Source organism: Myxine glutinosa, chromosome 6, assembly GCF_964187855.1.
Source record: "Myxine glutinosa chromosome 6, kmMyxGlut1.1, whole genome shotgun sequence".
Lineage (NCBI taxonomy): Eukaryota > Metazoa > Chordata > Myxini > Myxiniformes > Myxinidae > Myxine > Myxine glutinosa.
The window spans coordinates 178,353,700-178,370,894 of record NC_136266.1 but is presented as its reverse complement, the minus strand read 5'-3'; the positions used below and the strand labels follow the sequence as shown (position 1 = coordinate 178,370,894).

General features: G+C 47.0%; 1 protein-coding gene across 5 annotated transcripts in view; it reads right to left on the bottom strand.

Moving 5' to 3' along the window:
* Positions 1 to 17,195, bottom strand: part of LOC137428988 (rho GTPase-activating protein 15) — a 92,383-nt gene that overhangs the window by 57,067 nt on the left and 18,121 nt on the right. For all 5 annotated transcript variants that reach the window (XR_010984784.2, XM_078780907.1, XM_068118940.2 and 2 more), the window contains exon 3: positions 7,918 to 8,121. Coding sequence is in view for 4 of the 5 variants with exons in the window: in XM_078780907.1 (XP_078637033.1) it covers positions 7,918 to 8,121 (204 nt within the window). In the remaining variant the exon portion in view is untranslated. The remainder of the gene's footprint in view (positions 1 to 7,917; positions 8,122 to 17,195) is intronic.

Genomic DNA, 17,195 nt, shown 5'->3' with positions numbered 1-17,195 from the left:
TCTTCCTTATCACACACACACAACCTGTCTTCCAAGTTGCATCCGAATCTGTCCAAAGGTTTTTTTTAGATATTGTGTTACATATCGGTTTTATCCCTATCACTCAATGGTGAAGCATCAAATAATAATTATAGTATCCAGATCCAGATTTTCTCCAAAATATAACCATTTCATTCTAGTCACACACCCAACCTGTCCACCAAATTTCGACCGGATCGGTCCACAACTTTTTGAGATATCATGTTCACAGACAAACAAACAAACAAGAAAACAAGAAATATGTTGTGCATAGCATGATACTTGCGAAATCCCTAAATAAGTTGTTGACATTAGGCCTGTGTTGACCTCAAATATAATTGGTGGTTGAATCAGTGACCTGACATGCAAATACTCCTCAAATTTCAAGTCAATCGGATGAAAATTGAGGATTTTAGAAATTGCACCTAAGGTGTTGACCTTTGGCCTTTTGGCCATTGTTGACCTTAAGAATAATTGGTGGTTGAATTGAATGACCTTATTTGCAAATCCTGTTCAAATTTCAAGTCAATGGGATGAAAATTGACAATTTTAGAAATTTGGCCTATGTTGACCTTCTGACCTCAAAAATCAATAGGCTTCTTGCTTATGACGAACTCTACCATTGTGTGAAGTTTTGTGAAGATCGGTTGAAAATCTGACCTGTAGGCGATTTACAAACAAACAGACAGACAGAATGAAAAATCACTCATAGAGCGACACTTGGCAAAACAGGACCAAGTAAAATGGCACTCAGTAGAGCAGCCTTTTGACCTCAAAAATAATTTGTGGTAGAATTCAGTAACCTGATATGCAAATCGTCTTCAAAGTTGATGTTAATCGGATTAAAATTGACAATTTTAGAAATTTGGCCTATGTTGACCTTTTGGCCTCTGTTGACCTCAACAATAGTTGGTGGTTGGTTTCAGTTAGCTGATATGCGAATACTATTCAGATTTCAAGTCAATCGTATGAAAATTGAGGATTTTAGAAATTCGAAAAAAGTGGTTGACCTTTGGCCTATGTTGACCTTTTGACCTTTTGACCTCGAAAATATATAGGATTTTGTCGAACCACGAACTCCACCATTTGGTGAAGTTTTGTGAAGATCGGTTTAAAATTGTGACCTGTAGGCAAGTATAAGTGAGTGGACAGACAAACACACAAACACACACATAAGCCAGAGTGATGAACATACTTGCAAAAAAAAAAAATATTATTTTTTACCAAGTAATAACGCACAAGACCAACTAATATACTTGGAAAATCTTAGATTTTTCGCAAGTAACATAAAATATATATAAATATGAAAATATATATATATATATAATGGTATCTGTAATCTGGTTCTCCAACCTAATGAGCGGACAACATGACGTCATCGCCATGCACGTCCGCCTTGCCTGCAAAGTTCCAGAGGAACCATCTAGCAGTGCGTCATTACGGATCTAGCAGTGCGAACCCTGATGAAGCCCCAACAAGGGCGAAACCAGGTCGGTAACTGTGAGTTTTGCATGCACTTGTGACAGTATCTGTATTTATAATTCGTAATGACGCACTGCTAGATGGTTCCTCTGGAACTTTGCAGGCAAGGCGGACGTGCATGGCGATGACGTCATGTTGTCCGCTCATTAGGTTGGAGAACCAGATTACAGATACCATTATTAGTAACTCCCAACCGCAACCAGGTCGACTCCATATGATGAGTGGATACCAGAGATAACGTTACCGCGTGGCAGGCTGGGGCTTATCGCTCCCAGCAAGGTGCAGCAGCAGCTGTATGGGACACCTTGCTGGCGGTTCTCCACTGATGATATGAAGGTCGCATAGTGACTGATATATATATATATATATATACTAGCCGAAAGCACCCGGCGTTGCCCGGGTTCTTTTTGAATGAATTTACTACTATAATTCAGCTTTTACTCGCGGCCGTGGAAGATTGACTACTATAATTCAGCTTTTACTCGTGGCCGTAGAAGATTGACAACTATAATTCAGCTTTTACTCGCGGCCGTAGAAGATTGGCAACTATAATTCAGCTTTTACTCGCGGCCGTAAAAGATTGACTACTATAATTCAGCTCAGCTTATAATTGCGAAATGGGCCCGGCCCGGCCGATGCGGCCTCGACCGGCCTCGCCACCTAGCCTATAACCTTCCGGGGGCCCGTCCTGACTTTTGGTTATTTTGAATGAATTTACTACTATAATTCAGCTTTTACTCGCGGCCGTAGAAGATTGACAACTATAATTCAGCTTTAACTCGCGGCCATAGAAGATTGACTGCTATAATTCAGGTCAGCTTTTAATTGTGAAATGGGCCCAGCCCGGCCGATGCGGCCTCGACAGGGCAGGGCTCGCCACCTAGCCTATAACCTTCCCGGGGGCCGTCCCGACATTTTTGGTTCTTTTTGAATGAATTTACTACTACAATTCAGCTTTTACTCGTGGCCGTAGGAGATTGACTACTATAATTCAGCTCAGCTTTTAATTGCGAAATGGGCCCAGTCCAGCCGAAGCAGCCTCGACCGGCCTCGCCACCTACCCTATAACCTTCCCGGGGCTCGTCCCGACATTTTTGGTTCATTTTGAATGATTTTACTACCATAATTCAGCTTTTACTCGCGACAGTAGAAGATTGACTACTATAATTCAGCTCAGCTTTTAATTGCGAAATGGGTCCGGCCTGGCCGAAGCGGCCTCAACCGGCCTCGCCACCTAGCCTAAAACCTTCCCGGGGCCCGTCCCGACATTTTTTTGTATTGGAGGTTTCCTCCTATCTTTCACCGTTCAGGAGATTAGCTTGCGCAGACAAACAAACAAAAACTTTCTTTTATAATATAGAGAGAAGAGAAGAGAAGAGAAGAGATATATAAAATATAATGAATGACTGCAGCTACCAGTCACATGACCACTCTGTCAGAATCTCTTTCCAAATTCTGATTGAACAGATTGAGTTTGATGATCAGGAGAAGCAATGATGCAAATGAAGAGGAAGGAGTATGGAATTTGGTCAGTGTCCCAGCATCCAATGGTCTCCTCTTTTCAAAAGCAACCTTTCACCGTTCCAAAAAAATGTTCCAAAAATTTAAACTTGGTCCTTAGCTTTTTGAAACATGTAAAAGGCTTTTCAATGTTTGTTCACCTGCGGTCTACACACCTGCATTTGAAGCAGTTTGACTGCCTGGTCATGTTAAAAATGATGCAGGTTTTTGAAATTTTACTCGTTTCGCAATTTATGTACAATAGAGTACTTCATTAGCAGTTTTCTGAAGGAGCTGATGACATATAGAATTCCAGGAATTCTCCCAACACCTTTTATCAGGTGGCCACAGCATCTGCTCCTTGCAACCTCCAGGTCTTTACAGGTGTGTCTCATGTACTTGTCCGCCAACCTAATCCAAGTTCAATGTTTCTGCTCACATCCACAGTTGTGTTCCCATTTTGCTATATCCATTATGTCTCCTCCAATTGTTTTGTCGTTACCTCCAATTCCTTTGAGGTGCATTCTCAACCAGCATCTTATGTCTATCCTCAATAGTTTCTTGGCCCATGTTTTTAGCTCACCTGGAACAAAGTTCAGGGGAGCTTATGCGATGGCGCGTCGTCCGTCCGTCAGTCTGTCCATCCATCCGTCCGTCAATCCGTAAACTCTTGCAACTTCATCTCCGAAACTGCTGAAGGGATTGTGACCAAATTTGGCACAAATAATAGTTGTTTTGTTGTGACTAAAATTTGTTCACAGCATAAAAAAATCGGGGTCTAATGGGGTTTACCGGGGTCAAAATAGATCCAGGTTTGAACCCCCCAAAATAGGAATTTGCGTTTTCCTCTGAAACTCCACACACTATTTTGATGAAACCTGACCACAACTTTCACCTGTGATGTACCGAAGTTTGTTCACGGCACTATAAAAATCGAAGTCTGCGGAGTCCACGGGGGGTCAAAGTGGGTCCAGGTTTGACCCCCTAAAATAGATATTTGCTTTCTTCTCTGAAACTACACAGACAATTTCAATGAAACTTTACCACAACCTTCACCACCCATGATGTACCAAAGTTTGTTCACAGCATTGAATAAATCTGCCCCTTTAGGGGTCTACGGGGAGGTTGCCCCCCAAAATAGGTATTTGCTTTCTTCTCAGAAACTAGTAAGAGGCGCCGCAGCCAAAGGCGCAGCGAAATGTGCAGCTAAATGCGCAGCTAAAGGTGCAGCAATTAGCGCAGCTAAAGCCTCCAGCCAAATGCGCAGCTAAATTGCGCAGCTAAAGGTGCAGCCAAAAGCGCAGCCAAAGGCGCAGCTAAAGGCACAGCCAAATGCGCAGCTAAAAGCGCAGCCAAATGCGCAGCTAAATCGCGCAGATAAAGGTGCAGCCAAAAGCGCAGCAAAATTCGCAGCCAAAGGCGCAGCTAAAGGCACAGCCAAATGCGCAGCTAAAGGCGCAGCTAAAAGCGCAGCCAAATGCGCAGCTAAAAGCACAGCCAAATGCGCAGCAAAAGGCGCCGTATTCGCGTATAGGGCCATGTTGTTTGGAAGCTTCCTACAGATTTCCAGTAGCTTGTTGGCAAGGTTGTCCATATACATTATGTTCCTAGATATATATAGATATGATTTTTGGCAGCCAACCTTTTACAGCACGCCATTTCTGTTAAACCCATTTCGCCCTCTGGGTACAATTTCGATGAAACTTCACCACAACCTTCACCACCCATGATGTACCATAGTATATTCAAGGCATTAGAAAAATTGGGGTCTTAGGAGGTATATGGGCTTGGGGTAGGCGAGGTTGCCCCCCAAAATAGGTATTTTTTTGTTTTTTGTTTAAAGTCTTATGATTATGTTATTATGATTCTACATGCTGCCCTGTCTTCTAGCAACCATTGAATTTCGTTGAAATACCTTTAGTCGGTGCAGTATACTGTTTATTCTACCAGGTGAGCACGAGGGGTATTGCCCCTTCTAGCAATATACAAAAACCCCTCTCACCTTGCTGTTCCTATCTGATCCTTTCTAGTTTGGTTTTTCTACGAGTGTTGGCAGTGTTTAAGACAAAAAACATCCGTGAAAGGTATATGGTTCAATACTTGCAAAACTGAATATTTTCCAAGTACATTGGTTGGTCTTGTGCGTTGTTACATGACAAAAAAAAGACAAGTACAGGGTGATTCACATACGACGTACTATTTTGTTTTTGAATAACTCTGTGTTGCGTAAACTGATTTACTTGTAATTTGCAGCACTTATAGACAAATGTTCCCCATTTATTATGTGAAAATGTCATTAAAAAATAAATGATACAAATTTAGTTATGGGTCTCGATATGGCGGCCGTCATTTTCGATCACTCGGAACATTCTCTGCTTGTATTCGAGCATGGTTTTCTGCCGCATTTCATCAGTGATCTCCCAGAAGGCATTCCTGATGCGGTGCTTGAGTTCCAGCAAGTCTCTTGGTCGAGTCGTGCACACTTTGGACATTGCTTGGCAGCACCCAGCTTCGACCAAACTCCGTTCGAAGACGTCGTTTCACTTCGATTAAGCTTTTTGTGGCCTCATTCCAGGTTGCAGCTTTTGCACGCTCCTGACTGTTGTAACTTGCCATTCTTGCTGATTTTTTCTTTACATTATGCTGCTAAAAAGTCTAAAGCTGACTTTAAGACCGGTTCCATCATTATCAACGTTTAAGAGCAATATTTAATCGACATGTTAATCGACATGTCATGTCATGGCAAGAGGTCAGGCTTTTTCCCATCATCAAAAATGATGGCCGCCATATCGAGACCAATAACTAAATTTGTATCAATTATTTTTAAATGAAATTTTCACATAATAAATGGGGAACATTTGTCTATAAGTGCTGCAAATTACAAGTAAATCGGTTCACGCAACACAGAGTTATTCAAAAACAAAATAGTACGTCCTATGTGAATCACCCTGTATATTCATCACTCCAGTTTGTTTGTGTGTGTGTTTGTCTGTCCGCTCACTTATACTTGCCTACAGATCACAATTTTAAGCCAATCTTTACGAAACTTCACCAAATGATAGAGTTCCTGGTCTGACAAAATCCTATCTATTTTTGAGGTCAAAAGGTCAAAAGGTCAACATAGGCCAAAGGTCAACCACTTTTTTCAAATTTCTAAAATCCGCCATTTTCATCAGATTCCCTTGAAATTTGAATAGGATTTACATATCAGCTTACTGAAACGAACGACCAACTATTTTTGAGGTCAACATAGGCCAAAAGGTCAACATAGGCCGAATTTATAAAATTGTCACTTTCCATCCGATTAACTTAAACTTTGAAGACGATTTGCATATCAGTCACATAATTCAACCACCAATTATTTTTGAGGTCAAAAGGATGCTCTACCGAGTGCCATTCTACTTTGTTTTATTTTGTCAAGTGTTGCTCTATGAGTGATTTTTCATTCCGTCTGTTAGTCTGCCAATCGCCTACAGGTCACAATTTAAAACCGATCTTCACAAAACTTCACCAGATGGTAGAGTTGGTCATAAAGAAGAAGCCTATTGAGTTTGCGGTCAAAGGTCATCTTAAGGTCAAATTGCTAAAATTGTCATTTTTCATCCGATTGACTGGAAAGTTGAACAGCATTTGCATATTGAATCACTAAATTGGGAAACCAACTATTTTTGAGGTCAAAATGTCAAAGGGCAACTCAAGTTCAAACTTCTAAAATCAATCTTCATTTGAAAAATCGTCAATTTTCATCTGATTAACCTGAAAATTAAAGAGCTATTGCATAGTACATTAAGGCATTGGAAAACCAACTATTTCTGAGGTCAAAAGGTCAAATCAAGGTCAAACTTCTAAAATCATCAATTTTCATCTGAAAAATTGTCCATTTTCATCCTATTACCCTGACAATTAAACAATATTGTATCGTGCATCACGGAATTGGGAAAGCAACTATTTTTGAGGTCAAATGGTCAAAGGTCAACTCCAGGTCAAACTTCTAAAATCGTCAATTTTCATTAGAAAAATAATCAATTTTCATCCAATTAAACAGAGCTTTGATTACAACATACAACAGGCATTTTAAGACCATTTTCCCTGCTAGAGCGGGGGTTAGCCTTGCGGGCCTCATAACAATCTTCTCCATTTTGACCTATTTTCTGCATCTCCCCTTGTTAACCCCCTTGCCCGCATTTCTTCTTCGACCATCTTTAGCCAAGTCTTTCTCGGTCTTCCCCATCCTCTACTTCCTTCTACATTCATTTCCATCACTCTTCTCAACCAGTCACTTTCATCCTTCCTCAACACATGACCAAACCATCTCAACCTGTTCCTCTTCACAGCATCAATCACAGGCTCTATTCCAATAAACAGAGCTTTGATTAAGATAATCAATTTAAATGTCAATTAAATTTACAATTTCATGTATCCATGGCAACTTTTTTTTTTGCGGGTGGTGGATTTTGTAAGTATCGTGCTCCGCGTGACGTCTTTCTTGTTTGTTTGTTTTCCCCAAAAAGACTCCTACCATCCATTAATCATTTGGTTCACATTGCCACATGGGAATTTGTTAATCAGGCTCATATATTGTTTTGATTCTAAGATTACCTTTTCCTCTTGTTGAAATTCAATGGCATTAATAGATCCCAAAAGGGTCGCCCATTTGCTCCTACCTCTGGGTGCCTTTCTTTGGGTGTGCCAATTCTTACGTATTACAAATAGCTGTGGATTCTTTAGTTGAGTCCTTCACAAAAATTTACTGTCAAATGTAACTGAGCGTCTCATGAGATGTTTGTCAAACCTCTGAGTCATCATTAGAGATGAAAAAAGAAAAGAAAAAGGGATGCTTATGTACTGCTGTGTGCTGGAACATGAGCTTCACGTTTGAACATTATTCCATGATTCATCCATAAAGTTGCAGGTTACCAGGGGAGGGAGCTCGCAGCGTGTCTCGTTCGTGCTCTCCTCGTAGAAATACACACATCCTGCCGTTGCATCCATCATCCTTTTCCACTGTTGTCTGCCTGACGGATGCACATACACCGTGCCCACACCCGGAGTAGAAATCTCGGTCCAGCCAGGAGGTGGGCCGCAAGAGTGGGCAGGTGAAGCATCCTGGGAATCGGTATTCTAAGGTGGGTCAGGAGAAGCAAAGAAAGCAGGCACAGGTAATATAATCAGGTGGCATCAATGTAAACTTGTCGCTTATATGCTAAACCTTTTAAAGACTAAAATGATGGAGATGGGTACAAGGCCAAAATCAGGAGACAAAATACTTGTCGAAACAATGGAGGTAAGCTCGCCTCAGTAATGGCAGGTGAGCTAGCTTTTTAATTTGTAGGAACAGTCATTATTACACAGAGCGGAAGCTCTTTGTTAAGGTCAGAGAAACAAAATGATGGGCAGTAAACACTACCAACAAGTGGGTAATTACGCGTGCACATACGCAAGGTGGGTAGTTAACAATGCGAGAGAGGGACAGGGAGTAATTAGAAGATAATTACGATGTGGAGGCAGGCAGCAGGGTTAAGTGCAAATGTTTGTTACAATGGTGACGCCAAGTAGCAGCTGAAACATCGTCCAGGAGATCAAAAATGCTGGGGAAGGAGAAAAGCTGTTTCACATCTGCATTTTGCACCTGCCCCAGGCCTTGTCCTTTGTAAAAGGTCCAATCACCGCAACCATGGGCATCACATTTGTTAAGGTGGTCAAGTGGGTTATATCCACATTATGCTCCAAATGAAGGCATCATTTATCACATGGTGTCGTTAAGAAACACTGATGTACATTTTTACTTTTGCAAAATCGAAGATTTTTCGAGTATATTGGTTGGTCTTGTGCGTTCCTCTGTCTGTTTGTTTGTCTGTCAATCACCTAAGGTCACACTTTTAAATTGATCTTCACAAAACTTCACCAAACGGTGGAGTTGGTCATAAAGAAGAAGCCTATTGAGTTTGAGATCAAAGGTCAAATTTCTAAAATTTTCATTTTTCCTTCTGTTTGACTTGAAAGTTGAATAACATTTGCACATTGAGTCACTAAATTTGGAAAAGCAACTATTTTTGAGGTCAAAAGGTCAAAGGCCAACTCAAGGTCAAACTTCTAAAATCATCAATTTTCATCTGACAAATCGTCAATTTTCATCTGATTAGCCTGAAAATCAAAGAGCAACTGTGTAGTGCATCACAGAATTGGAAAACCAACTATTTTGGGTCAAACGGTCAAAGGTCAACTCGAGGTCAAACATTTAAAAACATCAATTTTCATCCTATTAACTTGAAAATTAAACAACAATTGCATAGTGCATTTATGGAATTTGGAAAGCAAGTTTTTTTTGGGGTTTTTTTTGTATACAGGATCGAGTCTCGTGTAAGAGCTAACATTAATGACCAAAAAAATACAAACGGACACATAAGACAAAATAAAGGGAGCTGGAGACAAGATGGGGAGAGAGAGGGAAGCACACAAGTACAACATTTGAGAGCAGGAGCATAAGGAGATCAGTGGGAGGAAAAGGGCTTGGGGCTTGGGGCTTGGAGGGAGGAGGCGTGAGAAGCGGGGGGTGGGAGAGGTAAAAAAACAACAACACATGGACACAGCAAGGACTTCCAGGAAAGTAGTCGGTATTTCAGTAAAGTGGATCTGGGGTGAATTAACAGGGGTTGAAAAGATCAAGGTTTTGGATGGGGGAAGATAAGAGATGATGGTGAACAGCTATTTTAAGGATCTGGACGGAGGAGTGTTTTTGTATTTTTTTGCGGTCTTAAGGTCAAAGTTCTAATATCATCAATTTTCATCTGAAAAATAATCTATTTCAATCTGATTGACCTGATCTCTGATTAAGATCGTCAATTTTAATTTCAATAAAATGGACAATTTGTTGTATCCATGGCAACCATTTTTTGGGGGACGAGGCGGATTTTGCAAATATCGTGCTCCGCATGATGTCTTCCTTGTTTTTTTGTTCAACACATTTTTCCTATATTACTTCCTATGGTCCCCAAATAGTACTACTGTACTACAAAAACATAATAAAAGTCCCATTATTATGTATGTATAGTAGGACTGCAGGGAGAAGAGGGTAAATATTTTTATTCTTGAAATTCAGAAAACAGGCAGAAAATAGTCGAGAGAAAGTAGAGTGTGGGAGTTTGGGATTGAGTGCAGGAAGAAAAAGAGAAATAAGTTAACAGGTAATATGGCCTGAGTAAGAAGTGTGGAAGCCTGGTGTCGGCTTAACGGTTAAGGTAGCTGGCTTAAGATTGCAAAGTCCTGAGTTCACGCCCCTGTCATTCAGTTGTAATTGACACCAGGTGATCTGTGACTCTCATCCTTCCAAAGTCAGCAAAATAAGTACCAGCTTACTGGGAAGAATGAGACATTCGAGTGTCCTGCGTCGGAGTGGCGACCCATCCAGGATTGTGCGCAGAAACTAGTCTAGAAACTGCTTCGGCAGCCCTATGTATCTGAAGTGGACAAAAGGAGTGGTCATCAAGAAGTGGGGAGAAGAAGAAGCAACTTGTACGTGGCACGATGTGGGTTAGGGTGGGGATGTCGCTTAAAAGATTTTGCCAGATGTGAGTATATCGCAGAAAAAGGATTGTCCCTGCCAATTGAAGAAGTACCATTTTGGGTTATTGCTTTGAGACCATTAAACTTCTAGAAAGACTTAGGCCTACTGATAAACAACCACTCATGTCGTCATGGGTGTGTGTGAATTACCACCAGACCTGGACTTTGAAAGTCTGAACCATTATAAGTCCACTGAAAAAGACTCTGGCACCAGCTGGATATGATCCTTCGGGTGACAGGCGGAGAGCACCCGTTATCAAGCGCACAGGCTTCCGCCAAACGCGCTCTCTTCCAGTAGTCTGGTTATGCCTGTGGTTGTCTCAGCATTATCAGTAAGTCCCACATGGCTGCTGGTCACCACCAGCATGAGCTTCCCCTGCAATACTTCCTCCTGTTGGACCTCTAAATGGCAAAGTACTGAAGATGAGTGAGTACAAAAGAAAGGTTACATCTCTGAGGAAGCTCCCCCTACCAAAGAGATGTCGCATTTCCACCTGTATTTTGAGCCAACAGATCACTGGTTGGGTCCCGGAGACTGCACTTATATACCGAGTGTGTCACCACTCCAACATGGCTTACATGCATACACAAGTGTAGAATTGGTAAACTCGTCCAAAGTTGACTGCGTGGCAGTTGTAATGAAGGAGCTGGGGCTCCCATGTCGATCGGAAGAATGGACGCGACAAAAAGCTGGAATTCATCCGAGTTGCTTTAATCAAACCAAACACTCAGGCACTCTGAAAAGCCCGTTTATCGGGCAGCAATATATATACATATCATCCCGGAGCGTTTGCCCAGGAAAAGCGAGAGGGGGCGTGGCCCAGCGTCCTGGCTGCGGCCTGGCAAGTTGAGCGCAGGCCTGCCCGGGCGTCCTGGACGAGCCCGGCATGGTGATCGCTCCGCGTCCTTGATAGGTGCAAGGCGATTGTGAAAACCCAGCGGTAGCCGCTACACACGTCCCCCCAGAATCGACTTGCACCGGCAGGGTCAATTTGAGGGGGGTCCTGATGACCCGGCCGAAGCGACCCCTGGCGGGTCGTGGGAGGGGGTCCGGTGTGGTTGTGGGCGGTCGAGTGGGGGGCACCGTGGACGGGGGGTGGCCTCGCCGCGGCGGAAGGGCCACCCGTGGTGGGTGGTCGACGTCCACGTGCGCCGGCTTGAGGCGGTCCACCGCAATCCGGTCCGACCTGCCGTCGATGTCAATGACGAACGACTTGTCGTCCCGTCGCAGCACCCGGTAGGGCCTGTCGTACGGCGGCCGGAGTGGCCCCCGATGTGCGTCGTGACGCACAAAAACATACTCCGCTGTGCGAAGTGCTGGGGGGACGTAGGACTGGGGGTCACCGTGGTGGGATGTTGGCACGGGGGCAAACCGTCGGGCGGCCTCCTGGAGGTCCGAGCGCTGGTGAGCTGCGGACCAGGGACTAGTAGCGTCGGGCACGAATTCGCCCGGGACGCGTAGCCCCTGGCCATAGACAAGCTCGGCGGTGGATGCCTGGAGGTCCTCCTTGGGGGCCGTGCGGAGGCCCAAAAGGACCCACGGCAGCCGGTCGGCCCAACCGCCGTCTTGAAGGCCGGCCATGAGCGCGGCCTTCATGGAGCGGTGGAATCGCTCGCACAACCCGTTTGCTTGGGGGTAGTAGGCCGTAGTACGGTGGAGCTTGACCCCCAGGTTGCGGGCGACCACGCCCCACAGCTCGGAGGTGAACTGTGGTCCGCGGTCTGACGAGATGTCCGCCGGTGCGCCGAAGCGGGCGACCCAGGTGGCGATGAAAGCCTGCGCCACGTCGGCGGTGGTGGTGGAGACGAGGGGAACGGCCTCCGGCCACCTGGTGGTCCTGTCCACCATGGTGAGCAGGTGTGTGAACCCCCGTGATGGGGGTAGGGGGCCCACCAGATCCACGTTGACGTGGTCGAAACGTCGTTCGGGCACGGTGAAAGGTGCCAGCGGGGCCTGGGTGTGTCGGTGGACCTTGGCCCATTGGCAGGCCGTGCAGGTGCTGGTCCAATCGCGGACGTCCCGACGAAGGCCGTGCCAGACGAATCGCGCCGACACCAGCTTCTGGGAAGCTTTCCGGCCCGGGTGGGAAAGGCCGTGGAGGGAGGCGAAGATGCGGCGTTGCCAGGTGACGGGCACGATGGGGCGAGGCTGGCCTTGGGAGACGTCGCAGAGCAGGACAGTGTCCGCGAAGAGGATGTCGGCCAGGCGGAGGCCCGTGTCCGCCGCCCGGAGGGCTTGCACCGTGGTGTCGGTGGTTTGGTCCGCCGCCATAAGCGCAAAGTCCACGCCCAGGTGGACCGCGTTCGCGCTGGCCCGGGAAAGACAGTCGGCCACGGCGTTGTTTTTGCCGGCGACGTGCCGGATGTCCGTGGTAAACTCCGACACGGCGGAGAGGTGGCGCTGTTGGCGGGCCGACCACGGCTCCGTGACCTTGGCCATGGTGTAAACCAACGGCTTGTGGTCGACGAACGCCGTGAAAGGTCGGCCCTCCAGGAGGTGGCGGAAATGGCGGACGGCCAGGTGTAGACCGAGGAGCTCCCGGTCAAACGTGCTGTATTTGAGCTCGTTCGGCCGGAGCTGCCGGCTGAAAAAAGCGAGTGGCTGCCAAACCCCGTTCACCCATTGCTCATGTACGGCGCCCACCGCGTAGTCGGAGGCATCCGTGGTGAGGGCGATGGGAGCGTTGAGCACCGGGTGAGCGAGCAGTGTTGCGTCGGCGAGGGCCCGCTTTGAGCTTTGGAAGGCCGCATCCATTGCTGCGGACCAGGCGATGTTGTGCTTGGCCGGCTTGCCCCGGAGGGCTTCGTAGAGGGGCCGCATGAGTTGAGCAGCGCGGGGCACGAAGCGGTGATAAAAATTCACCATTCCCAGGAATTCCTGCAGGGCCTTTATGGTGCGGGGACGCGGGAACGTGGTGATGGCCTCGACCTTGGTTGGCAGCGGCACGGCCCCGTTCTTGGTGATGTGGTGGCCCAAAAAATCAACGGCCGTCGTGCCGAAGTGGCATTTGGCCGGGTTGACGATGAGGCCGTGCTCGCTGAGGCGCCCGAACAGTGTTCGGAGGTGGAGGAGGTGCTCGGCCCGGGACGTGCTGGCGACGAGGATGTCGTCCAGGTAAACGAAAAGGAACGGCAGGTCACGCAGCACGCCGTCCATCAAGCGCTGGAACGCCTGAGCCGCGTTCTTGAGACCAAATGGCATCCGCAAGAATTCGAATAAGCCGAACGGCGTGATGACTGCCGTTTTAGGGACGTCGGCCGCCCTGACAGGTACCTGGTGATATCCCCGTATGAGATCAATTTTCGAAAAAATGACCCGTCCCGCCAGATGGGCGGAGAAGTCTTGGATATGCGGGATCGGGTACCTGTCGGGGGTGGTAGCGTCATTGAGACGGCGGTAGTCGCCACACGGGCGCCATCCACCCCCCGGCTTTGGCACGATGTGCAGTGGCGAGGCCCACACGCTATCGGAGCGCCGCACGATGCCGAGGTGCTCCAACGCGTCGAATTCGGCCTTCGCCACGGCGAGCTTGGCTGGGTCGAGGCGGCGGGCCCTGGCGTAGACCGGCGGGCCCGTGGTTGGTATGTGGTGCTCGATCCCATGCCGTACTGCGACGGCCGAAAACGTCGGCCGCGTGAGGGCCGGGAACTCCATGAGCAGGCGAGCAAACTCGTTCGCCGCCGGGACGGCGCATGCCAGCTCCGTCGGCGCGGAGCTGCTCAATGTGCATACCAGGGAGCTGAAGGTTTCGGCGTTGATTAAACGACGCCGCTGGACGTCCACCAGCAGTCCGTGTGCGCAGAGGAAGTCGGCGCCTAGCAGAGCCATGGGCACGTTTGTGGTTACAAACGTCCAAGCAAAGCGTTGGCCGCCGAAGCAGAGGGTGACATTGCGTGGGCCGAAGGTGCGGATGGTCGATCCGTTGGCCGCAACCAAGGAGGGGCCGCAAACCACGGATTGCCCGTTTTGGTCAGAGGCGGGTATGACGCTCAGTTGGGCGCCGGTGTCGCACAGGAAGCGCCGTCCGGACGCTTTATCCGTGATGAACAGTAAGTTGCCCATGTGGCCGGCGCTCATGGCTGGTAATGAACGCCGGCCCGGCCGTTTCCCGGCCTGCCGAAGGTGCACGGGGGTCGGCATGTCCGGGCCTTCTGTCCGAACCTGGCATGATAGTAACACCACGCTTGGTCAGGTGGAGGCCCTGGTCGTCGTGCTGGAGGTGGTCGGCTCGGTGTAGCGGCCGCCAATTGCGTCGGCAGTTCGGTCGTCGACCGTGCCGGGTGCTCGGGCGCCATGGGTGTTGCATCGGACGGCGGTGGGTCCCATGTCGCCGCTGCGATGCGCTGTCCTGCGGCGGAGATCTTGTCGGCTTCTCTGGCAAGGGCCCGGGGATCTGTGATCGTCGTGCTTGCCAGGGCGAGGCGTACCGGGTTAGGCAGCTGACGGAGGAACAGCTCCCGGAACAGGAATGCCGGAGAGTGCTCGCCGAGCAGTGAAAGCATGTAGTCCATTCGCTCGGAAGGGCGCGTGTCGCCGAGCTCGGGCAGGTCGAGCAGGCGCCGTGCGCGTTCCGCCGATGGGAGGGCGAAAGCGTCGAGGAGAAGCTTCTTAATCGCGCCGTATTTGTCAGCGGCTGGCGGGCTCTCGAGGAGGCTCAGGGCGTGGGCCGCGGTGGCCGAACCGAGCGCTGCTACCACATGGTGGAAGCGGGTGTCATCGGCCGTGATGCCTCGCAGGGCGAACAGGGAATCCGCCTGTGCGAACCAAACCGCCGCGTGAGCCTCCCAGAAGGTAGGCAGTTTAAGGGCGACTGCCGTGTCCATGTCAGTAGGTCACCAATGAAGGAGCTGGGGCTCCCATGTCGATCGGAAGAATGGACGCGACAAAAAGCTGGAATTCATCCGAGTTGCTTTAATCAAACCAAACACTAAGGCACTCTGAAAAGCCCGTTTATCGGGCAGCAATATATATACATATCATCCCGGAGCGTTTGCCCAGGAAAAGCGAGAGGGGGCGTGGCCCAGCGTCCTGGCTGCGGCCTGGCAAGTTGAGGGCGAGCCTGCCCGGGCATGCCCGGGCATGCCCGGGCGTCCCGACCGAGGCCTGGCAAGTTGAGCGCGGGCCTGCCTGGGCGTCCTGGACGAGCCCGGCATGGTGATCGCTCCGCGTCCTTGATAGGTGCAAGGCGATTGTGAAAACCCAGCGGTAGCCGCTACAGTAACACATAATTTCCTTACGCGCAAAGTTACTGTTACCACAAATGTTCCCGGGCATCTGCAATCGACACCACAACATAGAACATCCATCAGGATGCCACAACAACTACAGGATTTCATTTGGTACTGTCTGTCTCGTTTGTATATTTGTTACTGGCAAAATCGAAGATTTTTCAAGTATATTGGTCGGTTCCGTTTGTGGTTCTGTCTGTTTGTCTGTCTGTCTGTTTGTCTGTCTGTCTGTTTGTCTGTCTGTCTGTTTGTCTGTTTGTCACCGGCCTACAGGTCACAATTCTAAACCGATCGTCACGAAACTTCACCAAGTTGTATAAGTCGTCCCAATTGAGAAGCCTATTGATTTTGAGGTCAAAGGTCAAAGGTCATCTCGAAGTCAAATTTCTAAAATCGCCATTTTAAATCCGATTGACTTGAAAATTGAATAGCATTTGTATATCAAGTCAAAAAATTGGGAAATGAACTATTTTCGAGGTCAAAAGGTCAACTTAAGGTCAAATTTTAAAAATCATCAATTTTCATCTAAAAAGCCGTCAATTCTCAACCGATTGACCTGAAAACTGAACAGCATTTGCACATTGAGTCACTAAATAGGGAAACCAACTATTTTTGAGGTCAAAAGGTCAAAGGTCAACTCAAGGTCAACCTTCCAAAATCATCATTTTCATCTGAAAAATCGTCAATTTTCTTCCTATTGACCCGAGCTTTGATCAAGATTGTCAATTTTAATCTTGATGAAATGGACAATTTGCTGTATCAATGGAATTTTGTTTCTTGGGGAGAGGGGGGCGTATTGTGCAAGTATCGTGCTCCGCATGACGTCTTCTTGTTTGTATGTTTGTTTGTGTGTGAGTGCGATAACTCACGAACACTTTCAGCGATATTCGTCAAACTTTACAGGATTCCGAAGGAGAAAAGTAAGGCTGTCAATGTTATTTCACTATATACAGTAGGTCAGAGGTCAAGGTTCTCTCGTTTGTCCGGGTGACATCTGAAATTTGGGCACAATAGTGAACAAGTGCTTTGGCCAAAACGTTATTTTTAATTTTTTTATTTTTCGATTAATTGATTAATTACTTAATTGTTATCGATTTATTAAGTACTTATTTATTTCCTTTCTCATCAGGGCGATATCTCAGGCACCTTTTGAGCTACAAAGCTGATGAGTGGACATGACAATGAGCAAGTGATATACCTGTAAAAGGTACTTTTGATGTATTGATAAATTAATCGATTAATTATAATTTAAGTTGCGATTACTTAATTAATTAATTTTCAAAAAGTTACAGATTCTGATGAAATGGTGGTGGTTTAGGTATGCTATTAGCCAATTGATTAATAAATTAATTCTTTATGATTATTATTTATTTATTTTTATTATTCCATTTTTGAGCTTGGAA